Here is a 24,467-nt window from a genome sequence, read left to right on the forward strand (position 1 = left end):
GTGATTCAGTTATACATACATATATATGTGTGTGTGTGTATACATACATATATACTTTTTCATTATAGGTTATTGTAAGAAATTGAATGTAGTTCCCCGTGCTATACAGTAGAACCTTGTCTGTTTTACATATAGTAGTTTGTATCTGCTAATCCCAAACTCCTAATTTATCCTGACCTTCTTCCCCTTTGGTAACCGTAAGTTTGTTTTCTATGTCTGTGAGTCTATTTCTATTTTGTAAGTAAGTCCATTTATATCATTTTTTAAGACTCTACATGTAAGTGATATTATATGATATTTGTCTTTCTCTTTTTGACTTATTTCACTTAGTATGGTAATCTCCATGTTGCTGCAAAAGGGATTACTCCATTCTTTTTTATGACTAAGTAATATTCCACAGTGAGTGAGTGAGTGAATGTGTGTATCTTCTGGATATCATCTTTATCCAGTCATCTGTCAATGGACATTTAGGGTGCTTCCATGTCTTGGCTATCGTAAATAGTGTTGCTATGAACACAGGGGTGTGCGTTTCTCCGAATTAGACTTTCCTCCGGATATATGCCCACGAGTGGGATTGCTGGATCATATGGTAACTCTGTTTTTTAGTCTCTTAAGGAATCTCTATACTGTTTTCCATAGTGGCTGTACCAAATTATACTTCCACCAACAGTACACACCTATTCTTAACAGAGGTAATTAACAGTCTATCCAAGTTCTTGAAGGCTTTTAAAAGAGACAGAGCATCTTTATCACTATAAATTATCACTCCTTTCATTGCCTAAATTTAGTCAAAATGAGGATCACTTTGTAAATCTCTTCCTGACAATGATATCAGCTGAACACCTGGCACAATGGGCACAGCTAACATTTAACTCCAATCAGTAACTCTAACTTTTATGTCAGGATCATTCTGCTTTTTTTCTTTTAAAGTTCATGACCATTTTATTTTCTGAAACAGCTGTTGCAAGAAAATAGTCATATGTTCATCAATCTATATACTTATTACAAACAAATACATCTAAATATCACTTTTAATTTATATTTCAAAGGAAAGTCTCCAACTCTGTAAGATGTATACATATTATTTTATATTATCTTTCGGAAAGAACTGATTGTATAAAAACAAAGTATGTATATTGAAAGTATATCCTAACTGATAATAAATTAAGACTATTATTTCTATTCTTAATTTTCTGATTCATGATTTCAAAGTTTTTTTTAATACAAAAAGAGACTAAAAGGAAGAAACTTCTTCATTTTCTCTAAATACAGCAATTCTTTCTTCTACTTTCCATTATGTGGTTATAATATTACTTTCAGAATTTTTTAAATTGAGGGAAAATTTTTCTTGTGTCTGTAACCAGGAATCACTTTTTTAATAAACATAAATTTAATTTAAATAAGGCTTTAATTTTTTCTTAGAAGTCAAACCAATGTTCTTAACTGGGACAATGTAGCATTTTTCAAAAGAATGACTGGGATGCTTGGTTTAATTTCATTATTTTTATATAATGTATAAATTAATATGGGGCTGAGTATATAGCAATGGGATAGCTAATTTAATTGTACTTCCAAATTCTGCAGATTGTTCTATTAAAGATTCAACTTCTCCTTATCCAGTCACTTAAAAATCAAAACAAAAACAACACTACTAAACTACAGGGGTACTTTATTCTAAATTTAAAGCTCTTGTAGTAGAAAGAACAATATGAAAACCTGGGCTCTCATCCCTGCTTCATTACTAGTTATTGATGTTATCTTGAATAAGCAATCTAACCTGTTAGGGACTCAGATTTCTCAACTATAAAACAAGAGATAATTAGCATAAAATTTGACCTTTCATTCTTTAAAATCTTGCAGTTTTACATCACATTAAAACGAATGTACAGATCTTACTGTCAATATATTTGAAAAGTACAATGATTGTTTTAAAGTTCTTTTTAAACTACATCAAATAACAAAAATTCTGACTCACATAATTGTGCTAAAAACAGATAAACAAGTGGATAACTTACCAATTTCAAAGAGATCCTTCAATATTAGAACAATTTACTAAGAAGTTCTACATAATGAAATACAATTCAAAACTTCAATTTACTAACTTTTTAGAAACAGAAACAAAGGTGATTCTCAAATATATGGACTGAACAATTCTATGTCAAAATGAGATAACATTTAGAACTTTAAAATAAAGACCTTTATTACAAAGAAAAGAACTCTGCTTTTCCCCTTAGCCAATTTAATCACAACAGCTTTAAAATGATTGAGTTTATGATAACCTTGTACAAATCACTTGTACAGTCACTATCAACTACTGTAATCAGATACTTAAGAAATGGAAAACAAAAACATACCAGTACTAAAGAGTCGAATCATACACTCATGCAGCCAAGGATGACTAGAATCAATAGCAAATGCCCTCTTTACTGATTGCAGCATCAAAAGAAATTTTTCTATAAAAAGAAAAAGTAAGATATATTTTCATCATTTGATAAAAAAGAGACGCCCTCTTTTGGAGGACTAAGATCTTACAAACAGAAAAACTAATTTAGAGTCAATCACATCTGAACTAACATGACTGAAGGAAGTGATTTCCTCAGATAAGCAACATTAGCTAATATTTTCCATACAACATTAAGAAAAGAAGTTTTAAGTATAAAAATTTTAGATAGCATTCAACATTATTTGAACTAATGCCATATAAACAAAAAAACTGAAGCCATTTCATTTCCTAACCTCCTTTAGTCAAAATAAACAAATTTTCCCCATAACTTAGAAAACGTCATTGTTTATACTTGAAACTATTTCCTTTCTTGCATTTTGTGACATGTGAAATGGTTTCCCTTTTATCTGACTGCTCCTGTCCTGTCAATCCCTGGTTCCTCTTTCTCCTCAAAAGGTAGAGTGTTCACTAAGGTTATGTTTTCAGTCATTTTCTAATCTTTCTCTACGTTATCTCCCCACTCCAAACCGTTTCCCAAGCTTCAATAGTGTCTCCACCTGGAATAGAAACCTGCACCCGAAAACTCACTACACTTCCAAGTCTCATCCATAACTACCTCTTTGTTAAGATTTCCCTAATCCGGTACAATTCTCCAAATATCAAAATTCAAACCCCCAGGCTCCTCTGATAATTCCTTTTCCCTTGTCCCAGCACTAAAATTGCTGCCATGCCCTTTGTCATTACCCATTTCACACTGTTGCAATGGATTCCAAGTTCTGGAGAGTGCTTCAAAGGTTAGTACACAGCCAAAAAGTCAACTGAATGGAATTTGGACTGCCCTTCCCTGCTTTAAGCAGAACAGCTTTTGTATTTTATACCTTAGGGTTACACACAAGAATATTTGTTTTTTTAAAAGAGAATTGTATTAAAAGTTAAAATTACTGGAGTATTTATTAAACTAATTTTCCAAATTATAATATAATCATTGTAGAAAATACAAAATATGGACGATAATATTTTAATCACTCAAATTTCACCAACAGATCATCTCTTTTATCTTTTGATCTATTTTCTTCCCAGCTACTTTTGTATTTTACATACCCATATAAACATCTTAATAAATGTTAAGATCAAACTATAGTTAGTTTGAATCTCATTTTGAAACAATGTTATATAGCACCCTTTCCCCAACACTATTAATTACTTTTGATAAACATGATTTTTTAATGGATACTCTCTACAGGTATCATTTTATTTTTTTAGTAGGACAGTGACACTGTGTGAAACAGTAACTTTCTGTCAGATATTACTAACCAGTTTCTATGTATCACCTCAGTGATAAACTCTTTTTTTTCAATGAACCATTTGAATTAATCAATTCAATACCATAAATCTTTAATCTTTACCTGGCCCAGGTAATACAGACGACATCAAAATTATTTATATACGCTTGTGTTTTCTTAACGGCTCTTTACCTGGCCCAGGTAATACAGACAACATCAAAATTATTTATATACGCTTGTGTTTTCTTAATGGATACTCTTCCCTTCTATGCATCTTTTCTTTTAGAAATATGATCCATTCTTCAAGATACACCTCAAACATCACATCTTCTATTTATAACAATGACTAATAGCTGACACTTATCTAATGCTTACTGTGTACCAGACACTATTCTAAGCTCTATATTTATTAACTAAATTTTATCCACACATGTACATGATAATTACTATATCTGACCTTAATCCTAGTTATATACTGTACATCTATTTTTGATTCTAATATCCTAGAAGAGGTAACTGTATCTTTCTACTTTCCCCAAAATTTTGTACATAGCAGGCATTTCTGTAAGGAAGCTGCATTGGCATTTGCCAAAATATCCTACAGTGGTGAAGCTATCAGAGTTGGGCAATTGTATCTAAGAAATACAGTGATCAGTTTTATCAGGGCCACTATACCTAATTGCCTACCTTTCCTAAAGTAAATCTCAAAGGCAAAAAGATGAGTTTCTATCTTGTTCTTCACCAAGTTCTTCAATGGTGTTAAAAATTTAATAGCTTCTTCCAATGGGGTTTCAACCTAACAAAAATAAAAGATATTATACAAATGGAAACAAGGTTTTCAGGGGATGTAAATTACTCTTTCTACTAAAAACACTTTTTTAAATCACTTACCAATCACCCAAAAATACTTTCATATTTTACCCTCCCATTATCTAAAGGGATTCTGAACTCCTCACTGGTTTTTAACCATAGAGATTATACATTATCTAAAGTAAAGAAGATAAAATAGAACCAGGAAAAGAAAGTAAGAGAAACAGGTAAGATAGCCAAGGGGGAAAAAAGGCAGGGGGATGTGAAACAGGATGAAAAGGGGTAAGAACTGTAAAGAACATTAAAGAATGAGTGAATGCTGAGTATGACCAAGCTCTTTAAACAAGTACAATATTCATTCTCTGTTGCTTTGCTCCACTACAAATTCTATAGAAATCCTTATTTATTCAAATGCCACACTATTGGTGAGATAGCATTTGAAAAGATTTACATTTATAGAACTGTCTCTACCACTCTTTATTAAGTATATAAATGTATTAATTAATTACATACTTGTAATCATTACTGGGCAAGTGTAATGTTTACTACATAATTGTGCTACTGTCCTACTCCTAGACTGAGTACTGAGACAAAACTATTCTCTGTAGACTGGCGTGAAGGTAAGAAACAATACTATGTTTGTCACAAGAGCACTGAACATCTGAGTCCTGTATTTGCCTTCTCTCACCATAGAGGCAATAACAGTTAACCCTCGTGGAACTCAAGATACCCTACACCTGTCCAATGTGTCTTGGCCAGTACAGTAACTGGTTTTGCCAACACATATTCTAGCCAAAGAAATTATTTCACAGCATTTAAAAACAAAAACAAACAAACAAACCAAGTTAAGCAATGGGTGGTATCTATAGGATTTACCTTGTTCTAGTATGTAAAGCAGCTAGTATTATTCTCAAGGATACATGCTCTAAACCAGAAATCAATATATGGCAATATCACTCTAATAGCTGGAGATATCAAGAGACAGAGAAGAAACAGGGTTCTCATAAGTATGCCTTTCTCATACATTTGTAAATACTTTGCTTCTTATTCCCATGACTCTATGTTCTACTGAGTTGGAATTTGTGGTATACAGGGGAGAAATGGTTATCAGGGGAAGATTAGAGAACTGGAAACTGAAATTGCCACCCAGCTCTATCAAGCTTTTCATTTCTCAAGAGGTAGAAACTGAAATGAGGATTGACTAGGATAATTTATTATAGGGAGATATAGCTGGTATTAATAAAATGGTAACAAAAAGGAATACTGGGACGCTGAAGCAATACCAGCATTACACTTACTGAAATTAAGTATTTGAACTTGGAAAGAGAAAAGAGAGAAATTAATTCTGTTTGCAATTCTAATAAATAAAAACATATGCTATGCCCCACCTCCCCAACCCTTGAGATCTGGAACTCCGGTCCCCATATGTTTCTGTGTGCCCCTCATAGGTAAGATTTTGTCAAGCTAAATCTAAGTGTTTAAAGTATATGTACATAACCAGAGGAAGGTATAGCTCAGTGGTAGAGCACATGCTTAGCATGCACAAGTTCCTGGGTTCAATCCCTAGCACCTCCATTAAAAAATAAACCCAATCACCACCACCCCCCACCAAATATATGTATGTACGTAACCACAATAAAGCTAACTACATTCTACATTTACATATACAAAATGCAGTACTGGGTTATATAAACAAAAACATAAATAGGGATGAGGTTCTACAACCAGTGCTTAAAGAGTAAAAAAAAAAAAAAAAAAAAAAAAAAAATCAAAACTACCCTTGAAAATCTCTGAAGTTATAAAGACAGACAAGTAGATATAGATGTGAATATATACTATCTTTAGTTTACATTATGTGTATGAAAACCATATACATAAGTACCAAAATCACAATCATTGTAGTAAGATAATCATACTATGAGAGGCACACAAGAACCGAGATGGACTAATAAACAAATGGCAGTCACACCTTTCCCGTCTCAAACTCAGGTGGGGTCTTATGTTCACCTAGAGTGGAGTACTGAAGAGTACTGGATGTAATTGCCAGCATTAAGCATACTCTTTTCTGTCTCTCTCTCTCAAAAAAAAAAGTAATACATCCGGTCACGAAGATTTAAATGTACCTAAGTTAAACAGATGTAGAATAGAACTGCATTGTGTTGATGAGCAATTTAAGACATTTACAAAGGCATTTTTTAATTATGCAACTTTAAAATTTATAAACTGACCTGATATCTAATCTGAGTGTTAAAAATATGTTGTATAAGAGTATATCTCCCTATACTCCCAACATAGCAACAAAAAGTTTAAAACTATTAAACACTATACAGACAGTTAATTACCCTTGGTAAGGAACACGTGTGTGCAAAAGAGGAAGAAAAATGCAGTTGAGATGAATGCAGACTGAAGACAAGGAGTTACATAGGATAGATCACATAGGAGAGAACTCCTCGTAAGTTGGAGAAACAAGCAATACAGATTCCACCAAGCCTTCAGATTTATACTCAGTTAACTCAGTATTAAACTCACTAACTAAACCTCTTCCTATTTTCCTTCTCTGTTTCTTAATTAGAATAACTGCTAACTTAACAATGCTTTCATATTATTTAAATTATCCTTGTTTAGCATGCACGAGGTCCTGGGTTCAATCCCTAGTACCTCCATTAAATAAAATAAGTAAACCTAATTAGCTCCCTTCCACCAAGAAAAAACAAAGCACAAGTCTAAGATTAAAAAAAAATTTTTTAATAAATAAATAAATAAATAAATAAATAAATAAATAAATAAATAATAAATTATCCTGAACTGATGAACTAAATTCACCATTTATCACATGGAAGAATGCCGAAATACAGAATCACAAAAAAAAGGAACTATGGACTCTAGACCCAGAATTGGCAGGCAGTTTTTTAAATAGTTTATAATGCCACTCCTGGTTACGACAGCTTGGTATAATTTGGCATTGCCACCACATGGGATACGGGATATGGGTGAGTGTGAATGCTATTAGATAGGAGCAACTTTGAGGCAGTTATCCTAGGAAGAGAAGGGTGATGTACCTAACAGGTAAGAATGGTATATAGTGAATAGCAGTCCATGACACTGGGTGTCTTCCACTAGGCTCCTCCCAAATAAAGCAGTCAGAAGCACTGTCTGTAGGCATGATTGTACAACCGTTCAGCTACAAATAATTAGACTTCAACTTGACATATGGCAATAAAGCAGCCATTATAGGCTAGACACAATGAAAACATGGTAATATATAAGGAGAACTGGTACAAGAATTCTGCTCAATGGGATACTCCTTATTAGACTGTGACTAAAACCAAACCTCTCTAAGAACTCTAATGCAAGATATGAAGCGTTGTAAGAAAAAAGTCATTAAGTCAAGTCATGGGACAGAGAGAAAGCAAGTGGAAAGGATGATGGTGGCAGTCAGTGACAGTGGTAAAAGTGGTAATAGGAAAGAAAAAAAAAGTCATAAAGATGGAAAAGGTGATATTATCCCTGAGTAATTTTTGCAATTCTCCATGAGGCCTGAAAGGTCAATTTTCTATGCTTCTTCACATCCCTGTATATTCTTCCAATAAACTCCCAACAATAAAAAGGTATTTGTTCCTGAAAAGTACACAATTATTTGTCAATATATCTTTGTGAAATCCAACATTTCTCTACAGTTCTTACCAATAACAATACTGCTATGAGACATTACTATCCATCTGCTCTGGTGTAATTCCAAAAATATTTTCTAACTCTATTCATTGGGCATTATAACTTTCCTTAATTATAAAGCAGTAAATGATTTTGAATTTTGAATTTTTGAATTGAGTTACTACTGAGGCTAAAACTGAACTCTACGACAAGGTGTTTATTACTATATTGTTTTAACCTAGTAAATTATGCAATTATTTTCACATGAAGTAGGAGGATGTCAAAGGCCAGAAGAAAAGTGCTTATGTTATTAATCAAAATGATTCATGTGATAATAAACACCTTGATTTCAACTTAACACTTTAAAATGGCAGGTAAGATTTTGGCTTGGGGGAAAAATACTTACGGATTTTTAAGACATTAGGTCAAACAGCAAGTACAATAAAGAAATACTGTAAACTGACAACATGGCTAAGTGTGAGAGATGCACACTTAGAACTCACAAGCTCAATTTAGGCTAGATACAAAAACTTGAATGTTACCGTGCGTAACAGACACTATATTCTTTATACGTATTTTCTCTAGTCCTAACATCTCTGCCCGGTAGAGATTTTTTCTAGTCCCATTTTATAGTTAAGAAAATCATCAGAGAGGTTAGACAAAGTGTCCAAGATACACAGTGAAGTGTAAGAGCTAATATGTGGACCCAGATCAGAATGACTCAAAAGCCAAAACCTTCCACTGTATCATACTAGATAACTCTGGATTAGAATCACTATTTCAAGTTTTAAATGTGAAAAAAAAGAAAGAAAGAGAGAGAGAGAAGGAAAGAGAGAGAGAATACTAACATTTAAAATGACTTTTTACTCTAAAATCTATGATCGAGTTAGCTGAATAAGACCATATAAAATGACAATATCCTGTCATGGAATTTTTTACTCAACTGTGCTAAACACTATTCTCAAGTACCTTGGCCAATTTCTCAGGGATAAGTTCTTCCTTTGGACCTCCAATTTCCTCATCATCATCATCCTTCTTCTTTTTCTGATTTCTCTGCTGCTTTTCTTTTTCTGCATTTTTTTTCTCTTCCTCTATCTGGGCTTTTTTCTGAGCTCTTCTTTGCTTATTACGTAGCTTCTTTAGCTCTTTGTCAGACATGTTTGCTGCAAGCATAAGTGTGAATAAAATTATTAACCTGTTAATCAGATTAGTAATGATCAATTACTGTGTAATATTTCCATACAAACTCCCATGAAAAATATTTCATGTTACCCATGTTCATGTGCCTATGTGTACCTTGCCTTTTAACAGTGCTACATTTGACAGAAAAACACTGTAATATCTTCAAAAAAAAATTTTTAAACCTGGTGGAGACCTGCTATGGCAACAGCAAAGCACAAAAGCATGAGTTCCTGCAATTCCAGTAATATAACAAGCTACTTCATACCTCTACAGCATTATATACTATGCTTTCTCTTAGTCGTGCCTTTTCTAATCTTGTTGAACAGTGCTGCCACATGCCTCAGATATTCTGCTCATCACAGTACTTTGTTTATACATCTGTCTTCTCACTTAGACTGTGAGTTTCTTGCTAGGAAAGACCTTGTCTTACCCATAACCTCTGTATTCTCTAGGCCTAGCAACATACCAAACCACACAGAAAACACTCAAATATTTGCTGATGGAATAATGGGTAACTATATGGTAAATTTAAAATTTGACATTAAAAATTAACAATATCCCTTGAGCTGAGAAAAATGCTATAACAAAGTGGAAAATCTGTACTGTTTAGACTTAGAGCAATAAATCTGAAAGCTGTATGTTCAATCAATATTTATTTGGAAAATATCTGTTAATAATGAGAAATGAAAATAGTCATTCTAACACTGTGGTGATTTTAAAACATACCCACAAATTCTTCCCTTCCAAAGTAAAGCCTATTTACCCTACCCTTAAAAGTGGATTATACTTACTGACTCATTTCTAACTAATAAAATATGGCAGAAATGAAAAGTATAGGACATCCAAGATTAGGACATAAAAGCACTGTGGATTTCTCCTTGCTTTCCCCTGGATCACTCAGAGGAAGCCAGCTATCATGTTGTGAAGAAACCCAAACCACCTTATGGGAAGACCCATGTGGCCAACAACAGGCCTCTGGCCTTGAGATTAAGCCATCATGGAAGCAGATTCTCCAACCTAGGTCAATCCTTCAGGTGCCTTGGCTGACATCTTGACTTCAACCTCCTGACAGAGACTGTCTTTCCAATCATACAGTTCGGTGATTTCTGAGTTCCTGGCCCACAGTAACTCTAGGAAATAAATGTTTGTATAAAGCCGCAAAGTGTAAGTAATTTGTTATGCAGCAACAGATAACCAACATACATTTTGATGCCTGAAAGTGGGGTGCTGCTGCAATAAAAACCTAACATGGGGGAATGGCTCTGAAACCAGATTGGCAAAAGGTGGAAACCTTGGAGAAGAGCATTAATGGAGGCTTAAAGAGCCTCAGACTATTAAGAGATATATAGATTTTGAAGAGGCTGCAAGTGAGGGCTTAAAGTAAAGTGAGGAACACGTTATAGTTACGTAGAGGCAGACAGCTTAGCATCGCTTATAAAATGTACCAAAGAACTGGGCCATCCAGCTAGGGGGATTTCCAGGCCAAAAGGAAGGGGTGGGAGTTCAAAGGTGGAACCTCATTCCTCTTGCTGCTTGTAGTTAAAAATGCAAGAGAAAGAAACTAAAGGAAGGAGGAGAGACTTGACCGTTTTGAAAATTCTCAGCCTCTCCAGAAATGGCTGCCAAGCAAAGATCAAATCCAGAGCGTTGCCAGGAAAACATGTCAAATGGGAAAGTGGAGAGTTTGGCTTTAAAATCTTTTGTTAGGACTCAGACTCAGAAAGATGGTGCCTCAGTGACTAGTCAAACAAAAAGCTCTCTTAAAAATTTTAAGGGTGTGACTCACAGATCCTCTCAATCAGACAAAAGACCTTTTAAGAAACTTAGAAATATTTGTCCTCTCACCAAAAGCTCAAGGTAGACAAGGATATCTGTGCATGTGAATTCAATAAGATTCACAAAAGAGCCATAAAATTCTAAAGAGAATTATAATGGCAGACACATAGCAAACCTGGAATGAAAGTAGCAGAGACAGTAGGAAATGAAAAGAAGCCTTTAGACCCCCCAAATTTTTGGAAGCAGATTAAAAAACTACTTAGCAGCAAACAAATGCTAACTTTCAAGAAAAAAGGATGATTCAGAAGTGGAACCAAGAACCCAGAGGACAGAGCCAAGAGCCATAAAGAATTATTTCTAGGTCTCGAGTCCTCATCAAAGAACTGCTAACCTGTACCCAACTGGACTTGAGAATGGAAATGAACCAGTAACTCCTGTGTGCCTCCAGTCTCTCCTCACCACCCTTTTTTGAAAAAGAACATCTACAGTGGGTGCCCTTTTCCACTCTGACCACTTTATACTGAATAAGTAAATTGTCTCTTTGGTTCACAGATTTCGTAACAAGAACTCTACTTGAAGAGCTATATTACGAACCATATTCAAGAAATTCGTTAGTACCTGCACCTCATTTATAAAACACTCTGGATTTTGAGCTAATGCTGTAATAGGATGAGACTTTTGGAGGCCTTGGGAGGGGCAGGTATATTTTGCATGAAAGAATAATGGAAGTTATTTGTGTCCAGAATGCAGAACATGGCAGTTAAAAATGAGTCTTTGGTTGAGGTCTATCCCGATGGGGCTTTTTCCGGAGACCTGCATTGTTGGAAATGCCTCATAGAGTAACTATGTGGTTTCCTTTACTCACAGAACTACATGTTAGATCTGTGGAAAGAACTACAAGACAGAGCTGCTAAATAAGCTATGAAAAACCTAACAGTCAGACTTTTTTATCTTAGGTATTGGCAATGATCAGTACTGTTCTAGGGTGTGATAAGCTTAGGAGTAAATGAACTTAATGCATATTTAGAGGGTGTCTGAAATTCAGAACCAGGCAGATCAATCTTCCCTGACCCCAAATATGTAATAGTCCTGTAGTAAATTGCTTGAGAAAATTGGATCCCAAAGATTACAGGTGAGTTGTTTCTAAAGTGTGCTCATGTTCCACTGGAAATCAAAGAAGCCCAACTAAAAGAATTATGGGCTGACTGACAACTGTTGATTGACCAAAAATTATTGAAAGGGCTGCCTTGAAGATTATATGACTCAGACATTCGAGGAACTAAGGGTTGATGGGCAATGGAAAGAATCAGAACATGTGTGAAATTCTTAAAAAATTTATTTACTTAAATTATGTTACACAATAAAAAAAAACTCTTTACAAAAAAAAAAAAGTCTTTGATTCCCCTCCCCTACTCAAGTATAGGTTATACCTAGTGACCCACTTCTATCAATTAGAATGAGAAAGAAGTGATGAGGTGTTCCGTTAAGAGAACATTAAAGGTGCTGTGAGAGTATAAAATGAGAGCCTTTAGAGTCTGAAAATTTGAGAAGCAGATTTTAAAACTACTTAGCTGCAAACAGATGCTAACTTTCAAGATAAAAAAAGGATGATTCAGAAGGTAGAACCAAGAACCTGGAGGACAGAGCCAGAGGAAAATTCTACTTTGCTAGAGTGTGGGTCGGTGTATATGTATGTGTATGCATGTATATATGTGTATACACAGAAAATAACATCTGAATCTAGAAAACTCTACCCAGCCAAACTAACATACAAATTAGAAGGCAAAATAGGGGGAACGATATAGCTCAAGTGGTAGAGCACATGCTTAGTGTACACAAGGTCCTGGGTTCAATCCCCAGCACCACCTCCAAAAATAAAACAAATAAGTAAACCTAATTACCCACCCTGCTCAAAAAAACATTGTACACCTAGAAAATTGAACATTTCACAGGGATACCCTTTGAAAAGAGGTAATCTTTGGGTAGGAGAAAACTGAAAAGGGATTTTCACATTTGCTAGGTATTTTTCTGAGTTGTTTCAACTCTGTACAGTGATAGTTAATTGTGTATTATTTGCATAATCTGAAGAAGTGGGATGAGGATATTACACTTAACATATATGCACCCAATATATGAGCACCTAAATATATAAAGCAAATACTAACAGACATAAAGGGAGAAACTGATGGGAACATATAGTAGGAGATGTTAACACCTCATTAACATCATTAGACTGATCTTCCAGACAGAAAATCAATAAGGCAACGGAGATACTAAATGGCACAACCGAACAATTGGACTTGGTTGATATTTTTAGGACATTACATTCTCCAAAAAACAAAACATATATTCTTTTCAGGTGTGCATGGAACATTCTCTAGAATAGATCATACACTTGGGCACAAAGGAAGCCTCAACAAATTTAAGAGGATAGAAATTATTTCAAGCATCTTTTCTGACCACAATGCTGTGAAACTAGAAACCAACCACAGAAAAACAAAGGAGAAAAAAACAACTGCATGAAAAGTAAACAACATGCTATTAAAAAACCAATGGGTCAACAATGAAATCAAAGAAGAAACTAAAAAATACTTTGAGACGAATGACAATGAAAACACAATCACACAAAATCTATGGGATGCAGCAAAAGCAGTCCTAAGAGGGAAGTTCATAGTGATATAGGCCTTCCTCAAAAAACAAGAACAATCTCAAGTAAACAACCTAACCTATCACTTAAAAGAATTAGGAAAAGAAGAGCAAACCAAACCTAAAGTCAGCAGAAAGAAGGAAATAATAAAGATCAGGGAGGAAATAAAGAAAATAGAGATTAAAAAAAAAAAGAAAAAACTCAATTAAACCAAGAACTGCTTTTTTGAAAGAGTGAACAAAATTGACAATGGCCAGGCTCACTAAGAAGAAAAGAGAAAGAGCACAAATAAACAAAATAAGACAGGAAAATGGAGAAATTATAACCAATACTATAGAAATATAAAAAAACTGTAAGAGAACACTATGAACAACTATATGAGAACAAACTGGACAACTCAGAAGAAATGGACAAGTTTCTGGAAACCTACAGCCCACCAAGACTGAATCAAGAAGAAACAAAGCACATGGAACAGACCAATAACTAGAAATTAGATGGAATCAGCAATAAAAAAAACCTCCCTACAAACAAAAGTCTAGGACCAAACAGCTTCACTGGGGAATTCTAACACACATACAGAGAAGAACTCATACTGATCATTCCCAAACTCTTCCAAAAGACTGAAAAGAAGGGAATACTTCCAAACTCATTCTATGAAGCCAAATCAATGTGATACACCACATCAATAAAAGAAAGGACAAAAATCACATGGCCATTGCAACAAATGCAGAAAAAGCATTTGATAAAATTCAATACCCATTTATGATTAAAAAAAAAAAAAAAACTCTTACCAAAATGGGTATAGAGGGAACATATCTCAACATAATAAAAGCTATTTATGACAAACCCACAGCCAGCATAATACTCAATGATGAAAAACTGAAAGCCTCCCCACTAAAATCTGGAACAAGACAAGGATGCCCACTCTCACCACTTATATTCAACATCGTTTTGGAAGTCCTAGCCACAGCAATCAGGCAAGAAAAAGAAATAAAAAGGGATGCAAATTGGAAGAGAAGAGGTAAAATTGTCACTATATGCTGATGACATGATACTATATATAAAAAACCCTAAAAGCTCCACACAAAAACTACTAGTGCTAATAAAACAATTTGTCAAGGTAGATACAGGATTAACATACAGAAATCAGTTGAAGAAGAGGTTTAAGACAGGAGGAATAACAGGAAGGTAAACAAGAGAAGCCAGGGGATCACAGCTTCTCACTGTAGATTCTCACTGGCATTTTCTTTCTAGGTGAAGAAGCAACAATAGGTAGACAGAGATTCAAGTAAAATCTGTGCAAGGGCTTCAGTGTGTGTCCTTAGAAACTTCTAAACTGTTCTTAGGCAATAAGAAAAATTTAATTAAAAAGTAACAAAAGAATCTAAAGGTCTTTAGCAGGAGGAAGGATACAGAAAATAACCAACCATAACCTCAGAAGAGGAATAAACTCAGGACTGAAGAAAAAAATCTGACATATTTTTCATGCCCCAAAGCCTATAACATTTTTGCTACGAATAAGTCACAAAATATGTGGACAAACAATTAACTTTTATCTTTCTGCATGCCTGGGTCACTTTTATTCTGAGATCCTTTCCCAAATAATTATATAAGGAAGATTTCTCCCTACACATTCTGATACCTTGCCATAAAAATGGCATGTAAAAAACTGGTCAAACGATAAGTCACTGAGCAATTTTACTGGTTTAATTCTAAGCTGAGTTCCCCCCAACCCCCTTGTCTGAAGGTGACTGACAGCAATGACTAAATTAGTCATGCTGCTAATTTACCTCCAAAGGTTAATTTAGCACATCAGAAATATCTTTTCTCTTGACATAAAGAAAAAAAGACAATGAAATGTGCACTAAGCTGAGTTTTATCTTATTTTATTTTTCATTGAAGTATAGTTGATTTACAATGTTATTTTTTGCTATACAGCATAAAGATTCAGTTATACATATATATTCTTTTTCATATTTTATCAGTATAGGTTATTACAAGATATTGAAAATAGTTCCTAAGCTGAGTTTTAATGTTTAAGCAATACTTATCTTTTAGTAGGTTAATTATAAATTACTATTAAGAGGAAAAAATAACTAGAAAAACTGATGGCCAACACTAATGTAAGGTTCAAACACTAATATAAAATTAGCAGTTTAACTGGACAGCCACATGTAAAGGAATGAAATTAGAACATTCTCTAACACCATATACAAAAATAAACTCAAAATGGATTAAAGACCTAAATGTAAGATTGGATACTCTAAAACTCCCAGAGGAAAATATAGGCAGAACACTCTTTGACATAAACTGCAACAAATAAACAAATGGGACCTAATTAAACTTAAAAGCTTTTGCACAGAAAAGGAAACCATAAACAAAATGAAAAGATAATGTATGGAATGGGAGAAAATATTTGCAAACAATGAGACCAACAAAGGATTAATTTCCAAAATACACAAGTAGCTCATAATGCTTAATATCAAAAACCCAACCAACCAAGGAGGGAGGATACAGCTCAAGATAGAGCACATGCTTAGCATGCACAAGGTCTTGGGTTCAATCCCCAGTACCTCCATTAAAATAAACAAACAAACCAATTAACACAATCCCCCCCCAAATTTTTTTTAAATTTTTTAAATCTACAAATAATAAATGCTGGAGAGGATGTGGAGAAAAGGGAACCCTCCCACACTGCTGGTGGGAATATAAACTGGTGCAGCTACTAAGGAAAACAATGGAGATTCCTTAAAAGACTAAAAATAGAATTACCATACAATCCAGTGATCTCACTCCTGGGCATAATATGGAGAAAACTAACAAAAAGACATGTGCACCCCAATGTTCATAGCTGTACTGTTCACAATAGCCAAGACATGAAAGCAACCTAAATGTCCATCAACAGATAAATGAATAAAAAAGATGTGGTATATATATATATAATGAAACATTACTCAGCCATAAAAAAAAAATGAAAAAAATGCTATCTGCAGCAGCATGAATGGACCTTCAGATTATCATATAAGTGAAGTAAGACACAGAAAGACAAATATTGTATGATTAAATTAAATTAAAATTCCACATGTGGAATTTTAGGGAAAAAAAATAAAGGAACTTATTTACAAAAAGAAAGACTCACAGACATAGCAAACAAACTATGGTTACCAAAGGGGAAGGTGGGGCAGATAAATTAGGAATCTGGGATTAACATATACACACTATAAATATAAAATAAACAATAAAGACCTACTGTGTAGCATGAAGAACTATACTCAATATTTTATAATAACCTATAATGGAAAATAATCCAAAAAAGAAACTACATCTACATATACATACACACATATATGTATATGTATAACTGAATCACTCTGCTTTACACCTGAAACTAATAAAACATTGTAAATCAACTGTATCTTAGTAAAAAAACATGTTTTAAGTAGCAGTTCACAGCATTGTAGTTAACAATTTATAGTATTGGGTAAATTAGATATTACATGTAAAATTCATGAAATTCAACTCGTTAAAAGCTAATGACCAGTTAGTTAAATTCTTGCTTAACGTTTTAAAGAGTAACATAAACAGTATTTTTCTTTTGTTGCTTAGAGAAATTCATAAAATGGCCATCACCATTTTCTAAAGCATGTATAACATCTTCCTACAAGGTGCTTAATAAAAAGCTCAGGAAAAATCTACATTACACAAAAACATAAATATACATCATACCAAAAAAATAAGAAATCTTCAAATATTATACCTGTATCAGCTTCATGTTCTTTATTCTCATCTGTAAGGGGGTTGTCGTGAAGCTTCAAATAGATCTCTATAGCAATTCTTGCTGCCTTGAAGTAAAATGGATGCTGTCGAAGTACATCTTCTAGTTTTAATAAGTCCACATATGATCTAAGGGTAATCTTCCTCATACAGTATGTATGAAAGTCAAACTGGTCATCAGTGATTTCTATAAAATGCTAACAAAATTATCTTTTTTATTATACTGAAGTATAGCAATAGCAAAGAAAACTACAAAAATCAAAGCCTTGGAATTACTTGTGTACTAGCCATGAAAAAATTAGTAAAATTTGAAAATATTAAAAATTACAGTAATTCAATATAAATATTTTTCATTTCAAATAAACAAATAAAATTGGCCATCACCTAGCACAGTATATGGCATACATCAGGCATTGAATTATTTGTTGAATGAAAGGAAAACAAAACGCTTTAAGATATATGTGTGTATGTGTGTGTGCGTGTGTTTATTTATTCCTTCCTTCCTTCATCATACTTAAATAAAGCTATCATGACAAACCTATCAGAATTTATTAACATACATAATGGTGCAGTACAGTAGATTTACACATTTAACATTCAGTTTTATATTTAGAACAATCTGCAGATGATTACAAATATGCGGTATTTGGTAATTTTTTTGAGAATACAAATCTGAATTCTATGCAATGTAATGCTAGTAGGTGGCAGAGTAATCAATTAGCAGGTAAATCAAGCAACAGAAACTAACACATTTCAACTAAACTCAGGGGTTCACCACTTGGTGGTAGAAAAAGCAAGAAATGACGCAAATTATTTTTATATATAAAAAACACAAAAAATGAAAGACAACTAGTCGTGACAAAAATGAACCAAAAGTGAAGAGGACTAGGAAAAGAATAAATTTCTCAGAAAATGAGGAATTACAGGGGGTGGTACAGCTCAAGTGGTAGAGTGCATGCTCAGCATGCAGGAGGTCCTGGGTTCAATCCCCAGTACTTCATCTAAAAATAAATAAATAAATAGAGCTAATTACTAACCCCTCCAAATAAAATAAAATCTTTGGGAAAAAAAAAAAGAAAATGAGGAATTACATACATTACAGAAATACTGTAAAAAAGCTTCAAAGCTCAAATCTAATATATATCAAGGGTATATGGCACCACCAATCAACCCCACAACAAACAGGTTTCTAGGATAACTAATAAGCTTTGTATGCATTAATGAAGAAGGGGCAACAATTAGAAAGAAACATGGAAAAATCAATGAAAACACAGCTAAAATACAAACTTTCCATTAAGTTTTCCACATGAATTCTGCCAGAAAGAGGAGACAATACGGAAGTCGTTGAATATAACTCTATATTTCCATTTTATAAAATTTGAAAAATGTGAATACGATTTTTAGAAATCATTTTCTGTGCATTATAAAGTGGGAGAAAAGAAAAAAATTACAGAATATTCCCAAAATCTTCAACATATAACAGAATGAAATGAGAAATTCTTATGTATGGAGTACTTACTCTTTCAATCTCATGACATTTCTTAAGTGCTTCACCAAATTTATTCATTGCCTTATAAGCTTGGGCACATTCTGTCTGGAACCACATGCATTGCATTTCATTCAAATTTTCAACTGCTGATGTTCCTTCCTAGATGAAAAGCACACACATTCAAGACAATTTCTTACCAAATACACTATTCCACCATAGGATTTAAGAAGGAAAGATGGTCAACTGGTTTGAATTCTTTCAAAATAGTTTTCTATTTTTTTAAACCATTCTCAGAGTAAGAGGGAAGAGTTAATATGTGAAAGAAATTAGAATTGTATTTCTAAAACAATGTTAAAGTACCCTTGTAAATGATTAATCAAAAAAGGTCTACATAATTGGTGTTAGAGAGTAACATAAGAAATAGCACACTAGCCATAACAGATAATTAACAGTAGTTCCCTTTACCCCTAAAACGGTCAACTAAACGTATATCAATATAAATCAAACTTAAAAAACCCAATGTATAACCATATAAAAAGAAAATGATGTTTTATATTAATACTGATTTCAGGTTTATTTGATAAGGCAATTTAATTAAAATCCTGACTATTTTGATATTAAAAAATATTAGAAGTAAACTTTGCAAAATAAACAAAGTATAAATATGAGCTATTTATTCATAAGTAAGAAAAGTAGCTGTACAAACCCTTGTAAACTTCGAGCACATTTCTTCAGCCTCTTTTATTAGGTTGGCTTTTAGCATGTATTTTGCACACTTGGAGTTGATAAACCTATCTGCTGTGTCCAAGGCCTGGGCCTCATCCATCCACCTCGCAGCTTCTTTAATATTCCCAGCATGCTAACATTAACAGGGCACAAAAGCACAATAAATCAGTCAGTACACAGATTTTACTATGCAGGTAGCTAGTTTCTTGTTCATAAATCACTAAAACACAAATGGAAGAAAAGGTAATCTTCAATTTCTTACAATCATAATCAATGTGGATGCATACATTCTATTGCAATATTAAGTTCTGATACCTTTGTATCATGTAGAATATAAGCTCTCTGATAGTAAAGACTTGTTTTGAAAATTTTGTCTACTATTGTAATCTTACTGACTACACATACAACACTGCCTGGCATATAGTGAATACTCAAAAGTCATGGCTGAATCAAAGAATAAATAACAATCAAAATCTTTAAGTCAGAACAACATAATTCAATGGGAAAAGGATGGCCAAATTTCTACTCTAAAGGAACCATGGAAACATTATGATTAGGACCACTAGCGGACATTTCACAATGATCTTCATTCTAATTCATCTATCTGGTCGATTTGGCAAAGCCACAAAACTAATAAGAATTACCTGGCTTTTAAAAAGTGCTTTTAAAACATTACTTAATTTCAATATTTTTGGTAAATAAATTATTGGTTTACAATCTCTTCCCTGAGAGCTTTTATTACTAAACTGTATTTGTATTAAGACAGAAAAGAGCTAATTTTATTTTAAGATGATGTTAGAACATATGACTAGATTTTCAAGCAGGACCCAGGAGTTGAAAAGGCAACAGAAACAGTATGCAGAATTCACAGTAGAATCTTCAGTTTCATTTTATTAAGATTACCAGATACTGACATAGGATCACACTGAAATGTTAATAGAAACAAACATTTCACAGCAAATATAATTACTTTTATCTATACGCTTGGTACTTAAAACCAAGAAAATAACCAGATATGTGTGTATCTGTGAATGTATGAGAATATACAGTATGAATAACCATAGATATGAATAACCATCTGTATTTATGCATGTATGTGTTCGCATATATATAGCTATAGATGAATGAGCTAATCAGCATGACCAGAACATGTCTAAAAGTAATCAGAGTGAGAAATATACTATATTTGTTATTCCATATTTTGTGAGGTATAAAATATGTCATTTTTCTTACAGCAGCTTGAATCTAGAACATTTTAAACAAATTTATGTCTCATTACCTTGTAAGGAAAAGGGGGGAAAGTTTTTACCTTATAGATTTTAGCTTTCACAAGAAAGAGCTCTATCAACGTGGGTGTACTTTCAATAGCGGTATTTATGTACTCCAAAGCAATAGATGGCTGACCAATTTTGTCATAATGTTGTGCCAAGTAGTACTGGACCCAAAGTAATGTGGTAGGTGGTTCCTCTTTTCCATCATCTTTAAAAAGTGGGGGAGAAGAGTAGGAGAGGAAAGAAACCAAGATTAGTCACTATATGTATTAAGAGAGTATCCACCTCAAAATGGCTCTATTTTTATTAATAAGGAAAGTAGTTCAAACCACGTTATTTATGCATCTAGTTATGAAACTACCTTTAAATTTATAAGCTCTTTGGAAGGGCCCACACTTTCTACTCTGTATCATTATAACTCCTACCACAATGCCTTGCATAGTAAGAATGTCATAGAATAAACAGGGCAGATAAATGAGATCAAAGCTCTAACAAATTACCTAAAAAGAAAACTGGGTGGGGCAGGGGGTGGACAAGCTGTACTAGAACATGAGAGTATACTGATCACAATGTTACGTATAAAGGGAAAAAATAAGAATAAAGAGAAAATTTCCATCAATGTGAGGTTAAAGAAAAGAAAAAGAAAAAGAAAAAAGAAAGGCTTGACTGCTTAATTGGGTTTCTAGCTAATGTACTATGCATAAATATATCTGATGTGGTTATTTTGAATTTTGATGATTATAAGATTCTTAATATATTTTAATATTCTTACTATGTCTTAATATTATGCTGAATATGCAACAATGCATAATTTAGGTTAAATAAAAAGATAACAAAAAATTAGGTAAGTAAAAACGCTTATTCTGTATTTTAGTTCATAATTTAGATTTTTATATACTCATAAAAAAATGTGTAAGTTAAATATACAACCCACACATTAAAAATGCTTTTGTAATATAAATTTCTAAAATCTAAGAACTGTTATTTGCTTTCAAAGAAAGCAACAGATTGCTTATTTTTATCCTAGTAGAAGTAGGATGGCTCAGTGGACAAACAATAGGAGTGGAACTCACCAACTCCCGATCTGATAGATCTGCAACTAAAGTGCTGCATATTCTTGGGCATGTCATTGAACCTCTTCCACATTTGTAAAATATGTAGGAAAATGCTGATAATCAAAGGAACATCATGATGATTAACCAATGAAACCATGGTAACGCCTTCTAAAAAGAACTATTAAAATTCATCTGAGACCTAAAAACAGTGATCAACTCAATAGCAATAAGCACCCCAGGTCCCATACTGGGCTTTCCCACTGTACAAACCAGGGCTCCTTGGGAAAAACAACTGATTACAGGTCTGCTATGGGCAGTATACAAGGTGAACTGGAATATTTTGTCATACCAAACTACTAGGAAGCTATCAACTACTACCCTGGTATGTGAAGGCTGAAACCATTTAAAATTGCAGTGATTTAAAATATTAAATATGTTTAAATCCATGAATTCACAGTAATACTTTTAAAACTTGTATTGATCATCTTTGAAGGACGCTGCTAAACCAGTTCATTACTTTAAAAGCTGGTAAAAAACAACAAAAAAGTAGGAGGTAGGGGAGAAAAAGCCACATTTATTTTGCTTTTCCTATACAAACTGAAATACTAGATAAACAGATAGTAAATATATCTTTTAAGATAATAAAAAAAATGAATGACAGAATACTACTGGTCTATAATTCTTTCTTGGGGGGGTAATTAGGTTTATTTATTTATTTTTAGAGGAGGTACTGGGGATTGAACCCAAGACCTCTTGCACACTAAGCATGCACTCTACCACTTGAGCTTTCCCTCCTGTCTACTAGTTTGTAACTCTTAACAGTTCCTAAGATATGAAACAAACACTTCCTGTCTTATCAAAGAATACACCCATGATATAATCTTGCTCATCCCTCTTTGTCTTTAAAACAAACAAACAAAAAAATCAAATCTCATCAAGCCTATAGTCAGACCTGTCCATTAAGAGTCTCCACAATTGATGAAATGTTCTGGATCTGCCTTGTCCAATATGGTAGGCATTAGATGTACAAAGCTATTGAGCAGCACTTGAAATGTAGCTACTGCAAATGAGGAACTGATCTTTTTATTTAATTTAAAAAATTTTAACAGCTATTTGTGGCTAATGGCTACCATACTAAACAGCACAGATCTACATCCAACTACCAATTTATAACAAATTCAGGACAGAGAAATAACATGTGAAGCAACACCATGTGGGGGTTATTCAGCAAAATCTAGACTGTAGAAAAAACTCAAGAAAAATAATCTGATTTCTTTAGTAAATAAACTGCAGGAAGAAGATAAGATAGCGGGAAAACCTATAGATTTATAAAAAAAAAAAAAAAGAGTTAAGAGATGTATCAACCAAATTCAAGTATAGATTTCATCTGGATCTTCATTCAAATAAACTTCAAAAACAAAGAGAAAAAGTGACGTTTCTAAGATACTTGGAAATCTAAGTATGGACTTTTTTTCTTCGATATTAAGAACATATTAATGTTCAGTTATGGTGATAACATTATGGTTATGACCTTTAGAATATTAAACTTTCATGGATGAAACAATGCGATGTTTGGGATTTGCTTCAGAATAACACAGGAACAGAGGGAAGCAGGTAAGAATATAGGTGAAGTAAGTTTGGCCATGAGTTAAAAATTACTGAAGTTGAGTGATGGGTTAATGGAAGGTCATTATATTATTAATTTAGTTTTGAAGATGCTTTAAATTTTATATAAAATTTTCTTCAATAAGCTACTGTTTTACCTTTTTACCAAGTATTTTCACACAATGTGCAGATGAATGCATATTCCTCTTAAAAGGAAAAAAAGTTTAAATACTAAGCTTACTGCCTAAATAATGAACACCATTGATCTTCTGATTAAGAATTTCATATATTTAGACTTCCAAGGTGTTTTTAAAGCATAAAACTTGAGCACTTACCATTGGGGTTAAATAATCGGCAGCTTTTTAGAGAGGTTTCATAACCTACTACTAATTCTTCTATGATTGCCACCTAGAGTACAAACACACAAGCACAGTTTAATTAAAAATACAGATAGATAGATAGATAGATAGATAGATAGATAGATAGATAGATAGATAGATACTATGCTTGTTCAAAACGTGTTATTTACTATTACAGGGCTAAATAAACATTCCATCACACTGTCTTTCTCTCTCTCTCACACACACACACACATATACACACCCTTCTATAAATTTCTTAATCTATGGATAAAAATTTAAAAGGAAGTAAACCATACATTTTTGAAGGTATGTTTTCAGACATAATTTTCTAGCAAAAAATTACTGGCAACTCTTTCCCTGCTATAAAATAAAGCATCAAGCAGAACTAGAAAC

At 33.3% G+C, this 24,467-nt stretch overlaps 1 protein-coding gene and 2 non-coding genes across 4 annotated transcripts in view; 1 reads left to right on the top strand and 2 right to left on the bottom strand.

Moving 5' to 3' along the window:
* Positions 1-24,467, bottom strand: part of NAA15 (N-alpha-acetyltransferase 15, NatA auxiliary subunit) — a 73,571-nt gene that overhangs the window by 8,398 nt on the left and 40,706 nt on the right. For both annotated transcript variants that reach the window (XM_045516423.2, XM_010954618.3), the window contains exons 10-17: positions 24,048-24,120; positions 21,091-21,260; positions 19,762-19,914; positions 19,086-19,214; positions 17,550-17,763; positions 9,157-9,350; positions 4,414-4,522; positions 2,355-2,453 (exon numbers count right to left, since the gene is read on the bottom strand). In XM_045516423.2, coding sequence (XP_045372379.1) covers positions 2,355-2,453; positions 4,414-4,522; positions 9,157-9,350; positions 17,550-17,763; positions 19,086-19,214; positions 19,762-19,914; positions 21,091-21,260; positions 24,048-24,120 — 1,141 coding nt within the window. The remainder of the gene's footprint in view (positions 1-2,354; positions 2,454-4,413; positions 4,523-9,156; positions 9,351-17,549; positions 17,764-19,085; positions 19,215-19,761; positions 19,915-21,090; positions 21,261-24,047; positions 24,121-24,467) is intronic.
* On the top strand, positions 11,923-12,052 carry LOC123616734 (small nucleolar RNA SNORA18). Its single transcript, XR_006724755.1, has one exon. It is a non-coding gene; the product is annotated as a small nucleolar RNA SNORA18 (small nucleolar RNA).
* LOC123616733 (small nucleolar RNA SNORA19) lies at positions 15,528-15,657 on the bottom strand. The gene has a single exon (XR_006724754.1). It is a non-coding gene; the product is annotated as a small nucleolar RNA SNORA19 (small nucleolar RNA).

The sequence above is a fragment of the Camelus bactrianus genome, chromosome 2 (assembly GCF_048773025.1).
Source record: "Camelus bactrianus isolate YW-2024 breed Bactrian camel chromosome 2, ASM4877302v1, whole genome shotgun sequence".
NCBI classification, from domain to species: Eukaryota; Metazoa; Chordata; class Mammalia; order Artiodactyla; family Camelidae; genus Camelus; species Camelus bactrianus.